This window comes from Spermophilus citellus (genome assembly GCF_964194105.1).
Source record: "Spermophilus citellus genome assembly, chromosome: 9".
In the NCBI taxonomy this organism is placed as follows: Eukaryota; Metazoa; Chordata; class Mammalia; order Rodentia; family Sciuridae; genus Spermophilus; species Spermophilus citellus.
In genome coordinates this window covers 124,386,583-124,398,772 of record NC_138191.1, presented here as the reverse complement: position 1 = coordinate 124,398,772, position 12,190 = coordinate 124,386,583, and the positions used below count along the sequence as shown (strand labels likewise).

The 12,190-nt window shown below is 40.4% G+C and overlaps 1 protein-coding gene across 3 annotated transcripts in view; it reads right to left on the bottom strand.

Moving 5' to 3' along the window:
• The window catches only part of USP48 (ubiquitin specific peptidase 48), a 68,832-nt gene that overhangs the window by 45,645 nt on the left and 10,997 nt on the right, over positions 1-12,190 (bottom strand). For all 3 annotated transcript variants that reach the window (XM_081306965.1, XM_081306963.1, XM_081306964.1), the window contains exons 2-4: positions 4,648-4,768; positions 3,487-3,643; positions 652-779 (exon numbers count right to left, since the gene is read on the bottom strand). In XM_081306965.1, coding sequence (XP_081163091.1) covers positions 652-779; positions 3,487-3,643; positions 4,648-4,768 — 406 coding nt within the window. The remainder of the gene's footprint in view (positions 1-651; positions 780-3,486; positions 3,644-4,647; positions 4,769-12,190) is intronic.

Here is a 12,190-nt window from a genome sequence, read left to right as displayed (position 1 = left end):
ATACAAATGGTAAAAACATTTCCAGAAACTACTGATATTTTCAAGTTAGTACTTTTGAACTAGAATTACCTGCCATGTGGAACCAGTTTGTACACGGGAATTTTCAGAAATGAAATTATAATGTGCAATGTAATGGATTATGTAACAGATGAATTAATTCAAAATACAAAAGAATATGTAATTTTTTTGGCAGTACTGGGAATCAACCCCAGGGCCTTAATACATGTTAGGCAAGAGCTCTACTACTGAACTATACCCCCCAGCCCCACCCCACAATTTTTAAAAAATGTCCTAATTCATCTTCCCTTAAAAGCATTGTAAAAAACACTTAAGAGACAGGTGCAGTGGTGCATGCCTATAATCCCAGTGACTTGGGAAGCTCAGGGAAGAGGATCTTGAGTTCAAAGCCAGCCTCAGCAACTCAGCAAGGCACTTTGAAACTCAGCAAGGCCCTTTGAAACTCAGCAAGAAATTGTCTCTAAAAAAAATTATAAAAATGGGGACTGGGGATGTGGCTCAGTGGCTAAGTGTCCCTGGGTTCAATCCCCAGTAACAACAATAACAACAACAACAACAACAAAAAAAAACCACACACACACACACACTTTTTAAAGATTTCTCAGAATATTAAAAAGTAAATAAAGTCCTTACCTGCTGTTGCCCAGTGTCCAACCCTAAGGCTTTAACAAATCCAGATGGATCAATGTATCGTCTATTACTGTTTTGCAATAAAGCAAACAAGTATTGCAAATGCTCACAAATTGTCTGAGGCTCATAATCTATTGAAAAGAAGTTTATTTATTAAAAGTTGCTACTTTGTATTTTAAAAGTCCTACTTCCTTTCCACTTGAGTACATAATTAAACACCCTTACATTTAAACTATACACCGTGGTGCAGGCCTATAATCCCAACAATTTAGGAAACTGAGGCTGGAGGATGGCAAGTTCAAGGCCAACTTGGGCAACTGATGTAAATAAGAACCTGCCTCAAAAATTAAAAAGGGCTGAGGCCCCTGGGTCCCATCCCCCAACCCTCTCCCACACACACACACACACACACACACACACACACACTTTAAGGGTAGAGGCTGTATACACGGTTACACCACTAACACCAATAATGACGACTTTCTAGAGTATCAAATCATATTGAGACATCCATTCTTGTATCAAAAACCAGCATATGATGGCCAAACACTTTCCAATAATCTCATTAATGTGGACTTGCCACAAATGGAATAATTAAAAGAACCTCAAACACACAATGCTCATTTGAGTGAAAAAGATCAAATACCAGGTTGGTGCAGCTACTGAACAGGCTTAGACAGGAGGATCACAAGTAAGAAACCAGTCTGAACTACACAGAACTGGTTTCATACATAAAAATACACAAACATACTCCAGAATTTTCAAATGTTTTTGTGTTTTTCATTCTCTGATGCTGGGAACTGAATACAGGAATGCTCTATCACTGAGCTACAACCCCAATCCTACTTTTTGAGATAGGGTCACACCAAGAGGCTCATACTGGCCTTAAATTTGTGATCATCCTGCCTCATCCTCCCAAGTAGCTGGGATCACAGGCATGTGCCACCGTGCTGGGCGGTGTATTGGGTATTAAACTCAGGGGCACTCAACTACTGAGCCACATGCCACATCCCCACCTCTATTTTGTATTTTATTTAGAGACAGGATCTGAGTTGCTTAGTACCTCACTTTTGCTAACGCTGGCTTTGAACTTGTGATCCTCCTGTCTTAGCCTTCCCAGCCTCTGGGATTACAGGCATGCGCCACCATGCCGTTTTTTTTTTGTTGTTGTTGTTGTTTTGTTTTGTTTTGTTTTTGTTGTTAAGACAGGATTTCACTAAATTGCTAAGAGGCTATTAAGTTGGTGAGGCTGGCCTGGAACTTGTGATCCTCTTGGCTCAGCCCCCAGTGTCATTGGGATTACAGGTATGTGCCACTGTACCAGGTTACACCACTACTTCAAATAAAATACTATGAACACAGATTTAAAGATGCAGAACTAGGTAGGTATGGTGGCACATGTTATCTATTCAGGAGGCTGAGGCAGCAGGATCACAAGTTCCAGACCAGTTCTCAGCACCTTAGCAGGACTAGGGTGACTGACTGTCTCAAAAAAGGTTGGGTATGTGACCTTGTTTTCAATCTCCAGATTTAAAAAAAAAGGAGAAAAAGAAAAGAAAATCCAACTACAGGAATGAAGCCTTGAAGAAATTACTTTGGTAATTTTTGCTAGAAATTTTTTGGTTTTTGTTTTCTTTGGCGCAGGGATCAAACCCAAGCTTGTTAGGCAAACACTACCACTCATCTATAACATAAGTCCTAAAGAATTTTTGAGCTAGGTGTGGTGGAACATACCTGTAATCCCCCAGCAGCTTGGGAAGCTGAGGCAAGGGGAGCAGGAGTTCAAAGTCAACCTCAGCAATTTAGTTAGGCCCTAAGCAACTCAGTGAGACACTATGTAAAATATAAAGAAGGGTTCAGGATATGGCCAAGTGTTAAAGCACCCCTGAATTCAAGCCCTGGTACCTTTAAAAAAAAAAATTTATTTTTCCCCTAAAGAATTTTTTTTGAGCACCATGTTTTGAAGCAAAGATTGCTATTAACCAAGACCAAACTATTACCACTATCTACGGGGCTGCATGATGTCATGGGCATAAGAAACCTGCTTTCTGTCTTGGATCCAAAGACTTGGGCCATGCGCCTCTTTCAGAGAAGATAAAACGATAGCACAGGTCTTGGATTTGGGAGGCACGAGTTGGAAGTTCCCAGTGTGAAGCCCCCAGACCTGCATAATCTTAAAACACACACCCCTACCTTCCATCTTTGAGAAGAATCTAATTCATTTCAGAAAGCCCCAACTCAAATAGGAAATCTCTAAGCATTAAAGCAATACCATTCAAAAATAATTCATATACTGTGCATGAAAATAAGTTTGTGGTTCCAGTAGAAATAGTTTGAAACTGATTCTGCCAAATTTACGAGGACAGTAGCATGTCAGTGGTTGGTTTCACCATGGCTAATAAGTGAAATTCTCTAAAATTAAGATTAAATTTAAGTCAGCCAATGGGAATGAGGCCCAAGGACTGTGGTTACACTGAAATATTTATTAAGTTTGTCAAACTAGGCAACAGAGTAACAACCTTTTCTGCCTTACTAATTTTTACCAATCACTACAAATTAAAAGACTATAATCACAGAGTACTACACAGAAAATCTATAGATTTAAGCTTACTAAGAATAACCAAATATGCTTCCTTAATTGGAACAGTAACCATTTTCATGTTAAAATGATCTCTACATAAGAGAGGGAGAAGGGAAACTACCTTGAATTCCGACTCCATTTCTATAGGACCCAGCACGGAGCCTGGCGCCTGCCATGTACTGGTCATTTGGTTTCACTCCCTTCAGCTGGATCAGAAGGACCCTGGCCGGCATACTCCCCTCCCAATCCCAACCCACCTTTCTCTTCTTGGACACCATCTCCCATTATGTAGTCACTACAGGTGCTCGGACACAAGTACAACGCCTGCCGCAGCTCCAAGTTTAAAAACCACACTTGAAGAAATGTGTTGACGTAACAAGTGGCTCCCAGGTTCGTCAGGCCCACGAATGAGTTCTGCAGAAATAAGATCATGAAATTCATTCCCTTTTAAACAAAAAGTCTGTAGGGAGCATTATTTTAAAATTTTCAGATTAAAGATTTAAATTAAGACTGCCCCAACCAACATGGTATACAGCCATCTTGAGCCTCCGCAGCTAGTGGCAAGCAGTCTTAAGGGAACCTCTGTGGTGGGGAAGAGACTCTGGTGGCATGGACTGGTCCAGCCACTCACACCCAGGTACTGCAGCAGGGTCCAGAAAAGGTCAGCTCTGAGCGTGACATACCCTTTCTATTTGCTGTACTCCTGAACTGCCATAGTTCAGTAGGACAACAAAGTTTCTAGACCAGTTCCTTTACATCCTGGAGATTAGAGATGAGGTATGGGAGACTGGGAATGGGGGAAGGGAGCAGGCTCTTATTCTTTACAAAGACTGAAAAATCCACAATTTTACACAGAATTATTCATTTTTTTTTAAAGAGAGAGAGAGAGAGAGAGAGAGAGAGAGAGAGAGAGAATTTTTAATATTTTTATTTTTTAGTTCTCGGCGGACAGAATTATTCTTTTTAATAAACAAAATAGCTATATGACAGCTATTTTGTGAATGCCAAGTTTTATGATTAGGAATATTGACCTTTTTTTAAAGCAAAATTGTTTTATATAAACATACATAGAATAACTAACTTAAATATAAGCCCTAGAAAGCAAAGTTGTCATTTCTAGGAGCTTGTTCCTTAAATTAGCATCTCCTTTAAGGACATTTTAAGTTCTAAATAAAACATGCAATTAAGCAAAGAGAGAATGTATATTCAAACTAAAACTCCTAAAGGCTAACGGACCGCATAGCTCCCTCTCGAAAGCATAACCGTCAGAACTGGTCCAACTCAAGTGGCTCAGAGTCGCGAAGTCCCATTGCTATCTTAAAGCAAGAGGTAATATGAAGTCTGAAATGCTTTTAATAACAGGCAAAACAAAAACCCAGAAATGTGACACAGCAATCACTTAGAAAATGAGGCATTACCTTTTTTCTTCTCTCACAATTGGGATCATCGATGTTATGAAAACTATTTTCGTCTATTTCTCCTAACCAAATATGCTCACCAATGCCAACCAAGCAATTTGGATTTCCTTTGCAGTTTCGTCTATAGGGAAGAAAACAACAAATATTATTTAATTTTAATACCTGGAACAGGGGAAAGAAACGATGACTAAAAATGGTTATTATGGAGCTTCTTTTTTAGGTGGCAAAATTATCGTATGAGCGTGATGGGCTGGGGATGTGTCTCAATGGCAGAGCAGGTGCCCAGCCCGCAGGAGGCCCTGGGTCCACCCTCAGCACTAGGCATGTGTGTAAACGGCAATTGCCAATATGGTGTCGCAGCATACTGAGAACCACTAGACTGTACACCTCAAATGGGTGCGTTGTATGGTACATGAATTATCTCAATAAAGCCGCCTTTTTTAATGTAAATTAAAAAATAAAAATTCTATAATTTCATGATGAGAAGCAAATTAAAACTACAATAAGACATAATTTGTCATCTACTTATCATCAATAAACTAGCCAAACTGAGAAAGCACAAGACACTCTGAAACAGGCAAGCGTACGCTACTGTTGGGAATGGAAACTGTTGGGGCTTGACTGAGGGGGATTTCACAACCTCTGACAGGCCTACAAGGCTATCTTTTGACCTCAAAATCTCTTTTCAATTAATTCTCCAAAAAAATAACCTTAACAATGCAAAAACAGGGGCTGGGATTGTGTCTCAGTGGAAGGATGCTCATTAAGTAGTGTTGAGGATCAAACCCAGGGCCTCACAAGTAAATAAAATAAAGGTATTGTGTCCAACTACTTCTAAAACATAAATACTTTAACAAAATGCAAAAACATTTAAATTAGGTTACTCATTATAGCATTAAGTTAGCACTTAACCCAAAACATTAAAATGACCCAAATGTTCAAACACAGAGAATGCAGCAAAACCCACAATGGAGTACTAGACAACTGTAAAACAAGCAAACAAAAAAAATGAGATATAACTAATGTGGAATAATTTCAACAATACATTAAGTAAAAACACTAACGTATTTTAGTGTTTTAAACATCATCTATAGTACATTATGTTCATATGAGGAAGGTGGGCAATCTGAAAATAGACATGTATTGGCTCATTTGATCAGAAAGAAACAAAGAATAAACCAGAATCTAATAAAACTACCAACAGGAACATGGTTCAGGGCCGGGGATGTAGTTTAGTGGTAGAGCGCTAACCTAGCATATGCAAGGCCCTGGGTTCCATCAGCAACAACTTGCAAAATCAAACAAAACAAAATAACGGGCTGGGGATGTGGCTCAAGCGGTAGCGCGCTCGCCTGGCATGCGTGCAGCCCGGGTTCGATTCTCAGCACCACATACAAACAAAGATGTTGTGTCCGCCGATAACTAAAAAAATATTTTAAAAAATTCTCTCTCTCTCAAAAAAAAAATAACAACAACAAAAAAACTAGAGTTTAAACAGGGTAAACGGGCATATGAAACTTCCAAATCTACCTATCCGTGTATTATTTAACTGGGGGAGCACATTAACATTTCTTACAACACAGGCACACAAGAATTGTAGGCATCCTAAATTCATATTTCCCCAGAATGAAATATGGGGGGCGGGAAGGATGCCCAGGATCAAGTCACTTGAGAGTCATTAATTAGCAAGCTCATTGGGTAATGTCAGTAGGCTAAAGATAAAAAGGATAAACTTTAATCAGTAGGCTTCCTTTTCAGAGAAATTAGCTAGCAATTCAGAAATACTGATATTAATTTCTAAATAGTCTTTACTAAAAATTACTAAAACACCCAAATAATGTGGAATAATTTCAATAATAAATTAAGTAAAGACACTAACGAATTATAACTAAAAACATCCAAAGCTTGCTAGCATAATGGTACAGGTCTGTAAGCCTAGCTACTTGGGAGACGGAGGCAGGAAGATCCCATCCTTGAAGCCAGCCTGGACAACTTAAGGATATCTTATCTCAAAATTTTAAAAAAGGGGGCTGGGGATGTGGCTCAAGCGGTAGCGCGCCCGCCTGGCATGCGTGCGGCCCGGGTTCGATCCTCAGCACCACATACAAACAAAGATGTTGTGTTCGCCGAGAACTAAAAAATAAATGTTAAAAAATTCTCTCTCGGAGAATTTTGCCACATCCGCACATACCGCTTGAGCCACATCCCCAGCCCCCTCACTCTCTCTTAAAAAAAAAAAAAAAAAAAAAAAGTAGCCTTTCTTTATCTTTAAAAAAAATTTTTTTAAAAAAGGGCTTGGCGTGTGGCTTAGTGGTAAAGCACTTGTCTGTTCAAGGCCCTGGGTTCAATCCACAATACCAACACATACACACACATGGGTGCCAGGTGCAAACTATCTGCACACACACAAAATTATAGAGGAAAATATTCAACTCCAGAGAAATGCAAATTTAAAAGTCATGAAAGGTGTTTTGACTTATCCAATCATTAAATTGTGTAACATTAATACTCGAAAAACCAAGGTCAAGTGAGAGCCCCTATCCACTCACTGCTAATAACTAACACCATTGGAGAAAGAGTGCTTTTCTCCACTCTAACTTCTGATACCAGATGCACAGGCTTTTCCCACACTGACCAAATCTGATGTGGCAAAGTGTTCTAAGAGTCAAGTCTGACACTATAACCAGAGTTAGGGTGAGGGCACTCTGCTACAAAACTGCCCACTCAGATGCCAACCAAAGGTCTACAGCACTCCTAAATGGCTTTAAATCAGAGGTTCCCATAACCTCTTCCTCTAGTTTAATGGTTAGAAAGGCTCACAGAACTCAGAGCAAACTTTTATTATGCTTACTGGTTTATTACAAGGGACACTGTAAAGGCTACAGATGATCAGTCAAATGAAGAGGTACAGTGATGAAGTATGTAAAGGTCAGTAACAAGGAACTTCGATTAGAAACCTGAGGCAGGAGGATCGAGAGTTCAAAGCCAGACTCAGCAACTTAGAGAGGTCCTAAGCAACTGGGTGAGATGCTATAAAAAAGGGTTGGGGATGTGGCTCACTGGTTAAGCAATCCTGGGTTCAAACCTCGGCACCAAAAAACTAAAAATGAAGGTGGGCTGGGGTTGTGGCTCAGCGGTCGAGCACTTGCCTTGCACGAGTGAGGACTTGGGTTCGATCCTCAGCACCACATAAAAATAAACAAATAAAAATAAAGATATAAAAATAATAATAAAGGGAACATCTATCCCTGTGGAATTAGGGTGCACCATGTTCCCAGCACCTGGCAGCATTCACCAGCCCTGAAGCTCTGTGAACCTGCCCTGTGTTTTTATGGAGTCTCCACTAGGTAGGCAGGATGGAAGAACTCACCAGCCACCAGTGATCAATTCAATTGTTACTCTCCCCTTCTTGGAGGCCAGGGGGTGAGGCTGAAAGTTCCAACTTCCACTCCCCAGCCAGCCAGTCCCCATCTGGAGGCTATGCAAGAGCACCAACACTGAGCAACCTCATTGGCATACAAAAAGACACTTATTACTTTAGAAATTCTGCCTATTACATTAGGAACTTTCATTTGAATTCAATTTCTCTGAGCAAGTTAAAAAAGAAAAACTCCCCAAAGCAAATTAACTACTAAAATGTTAAAAGTCCTCCAGGAGAGGGCTGGGTTTGTGGCTCAGCAGTAGAGGACAGGCCTTGGGCCCTGGGCCCTGGTTTCGATCCTAAGCACCTCATAAAAATAAATAAATAAATATAAATAGATGGATAGATAGAGTGTGTCCAACTACAACTAAAAAATAAATATTTTTAAAAAAAAGTCCTCCAGGAGAAAAGAATTCAGGTCAATAGTCAAGTAGAGTTTTAAAGGCTGCCAGACACCCTCCTCCAGCACCTGCAGAGGGCCCTGCTCCTTGCACCATGTTGAACTCAAACTGAGAGGGGAAAAAACAAACTCAGCTGTTCACCCCTGCTTGTTAAAAACAAAAATGAAAAAGAGCGGAGGAAGAGCAAGTGCTTACCACAATTTGTGAGCGCTGGGTTCAACCCCTAGCACCAAAGACACCACCCACTGCTTCTCCACATGTCCTGGGATTATGCTGCATTCTTGTGGGTCATAAATCTTACACAATTATAACAAAAATTGTTCAAACCAAGCACACATATATTGTGGACTTAATGCAAATGTTAAAATAAACTGCTAAAAGTACAAGGCAAGAGTAAGCCCTATCAGATACTGAATCGTAAGGTAAAGTCGCCAAATTAAAACAATGTAAAAATCCATGTGTTGGAAACTTAATCCCCAGCGCGAGTGTCTGAAAGTGGAGACTACCAAAGATGGTCAGGTCATCAGGGTGCTGCCCACGTGAAAGGATTAATGCCCCCAGTCCAGGTAGCTGCTTCTTTCATTCTTCTGGCCTGTAAGGAGAGTCCCTTGCCGTCCCACCCTCTGCCATGTGAGGGCATAGTAATGGAGCCCACACCAGATGCCGGAGCCTTGATGAACTTCCCAGCCTCCACAACTGTGAGAATGATCACTATGCCAGCAGTCTCAGGTGTTTTGTTGTGGCAGCACAAAGTAAACTAAAACAACAGGGCATGATGGTACAGGCGTATAATCTTAGCTACTTGAGACTGAAGCAGGAATCTCAAAGTCAAGGCCAGCTTGAGCAACTTAGTGAAATTTTGTCTTGAAATAAAAAATAAAAAGGGCTGGGGACATAGCTCAGTGGTAAAGCATTCCTGGGTTCAATCCCCAGGACCACAAAGAAATAATAATAATAATAAATAACAAATGAAAACACAAAATAAAACTAGATGCGGGTGCCTTGTATGGTCATCAATAGTGCTATTTACTGGGCCTGTCTCCTGCTGGATACCTTCTGAAGAAGTAGGACCATGAAATAAGCTTAGGTCAACCAAGTTGTGAACAAAAAACATGCATGTACTTCCAGGACACACATTTCTCTAATGGCCTGAAATACTCCAAGTTTCAAGCAGCGGCTGCTGCTCTGGGTATCCAAGTGACTAGGAGGAGCCAGCCTTCCCACCCCACCTACCTACACCAATACTCCAGGGAGCAATATACATAACCTCTTTCTTTCCACCACTGAGCTCTAGGAGTTACCAGGACCCACAGCATAACCTAGCCCATTCTAGTACATTGGGTCTTTCCTATCATTTTGGCAAAAGTACATATCCTCTAACAAGGCCATAGGGTGACAGGTGGCTTCTCATACATGCTAGTGAAGCTAAAAAATGGAATGATATCTGTGATGAACAGTTTCTGACATTCACCAACTTTTGCAGTGCATTTTCCCACGTATCCTGCAATTCCACTGAGTTTTTATTTTACACACATACCTGCACACATGCAAAATAAGTTAAATCAAAGCCACTGCTTGAAGCATTGTTGCAAATAGCAAAGACTGAATGAAAGCAAGCCCAGCGTCCATTTATGGGAGATTGGTTAATTAAACTTTGACACATATATACAATGTAACTGTACATAAGAATGAGGGACCAAGAAAAAATGAATGCAAGTATCCAAGTTGTACACAAAAATTTACAGCAACTTTTATACACCTCAGTTAAAAACTGCAAGCAAAAGCTGGGGGTGCAGCTCAGTGGTAGAGCACTTGCCTAGCATATGCCAGGCCCTTTGTTCAATCCCCAGGATCCCCCCCAAAGTGTATTAAAACCTATAACCAGTGATCCAGTGTCCATCAGTGGAACAAATTATATATTCATACCACAAACACTATTAAGTAAAAGACTAATACTTATAAATAATCTAAATTTTTTTGAACAAAAGAACAGAGACATAAAAGGACAACCACTCTTACAGTCCATTAATATGAAGTTCAAGAATAGGTGGAACTAATCTGTGTAGACAGAAATCAGAACAGTGCTGCCCACAGGGGTGAGTGAGCTAAGCAGGAACAAATGTGAAGAACTTTCCAGTGTCAGAAGCGCTCTTGGGGCTGGGGTCGCGGCTCAGTGGTGGAGCACTTGCCTGGCATGTGTGAGGCCCTGGGCTCCATCCTCAGCACCACATAAAAATAAAGGCATCCTGTTCATCTACAATTACAATTTTTTTTTGTTTGTTTAAATATGGGGGCACTTGGGATGTAACTTATAGTTAAGCACCCAGGGTTCAATCCCAAGTACCCCCTGCAAAAAGGTGGAGATTAGGCGTGAAAGACGCAAGCAAACATAATAACAAAGTGATCAAAACCTGTCATCTAGCATTTATATCCCCAATCTACCAGGGCAAAATACATTTGGAAAAGAATTGACCCAGTACCACAAAAAATAGAAAAGGGCAGTAGTGGGGATTGAACCCTGGGACACTTTACCACTAAGCTACATTTCACTCCTTTTTTATTTTAAAATGAAATGACTAAGCTATGCCTAGGCTGGCCTCAAATGTTTAATACTCCTGCCTGGGCCTCCAAGTAGCTGGGTTTACAGGTGTATGACACTGAGCCCAGCAAAAGTTAACTTTTTTGAGCCTAAGCATATATTTTAAAACTTAAGGGGCTGGGGATGTGGCTCAAGCGGTAGCGCGCTCATCTTGCATGCGTGCGGCCCGGGTTCGATCCTCAGCACCACATACAAACAAAGATGTTGTGTCTGCCGATAACTAAAAAATAAATATTAAAAAAAAAATCTCTCTCTCTCTCCCTCTATCACTCTCTCTTTAAAAAATAAATAAAATAAAATAAAATAAAACTTAAGAATTCAACCATCCAAACAAAAATTAAATACCTTTATTTTTCCAAATCTCAAAAGTTAGGGCTGGGGTATACATAGCTCAGTGGTAGGTCACTTATCTAATATACACAAAGCGCTGGGTTCAATCCCTATCTCATAGAACAACAACAAAAAAAACTTGCGGAAGGTGAAGTAGTATGTGATTATACCTCAACAAAAATTTTTGTAGTAACAACAAAAACAAAAGCTTAAGGAATCAAAAACTGCAGCTTACTGGATGGGAATGTATTCAGTAGGGCACTTGCCTAGCATACCCAAGGCTCTGGGTTCAATACCCAGAACACTGCACCCCTCCTCTCGCACCCCCCAAAAAACCCAAAAACCTGCAGCTTATGTGTTATAAATATGCCCCAAGACTCCTTAATTGCCATATTAATCCAGTTGGCCTAAAATGTAGGTTTTTCGGGAAAGGGGGCCTAGCCAAGCAAGGGCACTGAAAGTGACTATCTGAAAAGACTATTAATCTCCTTTGTAAAAAGCTACCTTCCAAATTGGGAATAAAGGAAAAAGTTTCTGGGTGGGGCACTCATTGGCAAGTCAAGTAGTCTTTCCCTATCTAAACAGGTTTATTTAAATATAAACTAAAAAATTTCCTTTTTCTTTCTTTGCCTGACAGTGGGACTTCTCAGTTCTCCAAAGAGGATGAGGTGTTTCCCAGGCTTTTTACACCATTTGAAAAACACTGCCTCATGGTCCAACTTCACAGGTGATCAAAACATACCCTCTTTCTTCTGAGAGTGGGAGGACGGGAATGCTCAAATCCTCACTCAC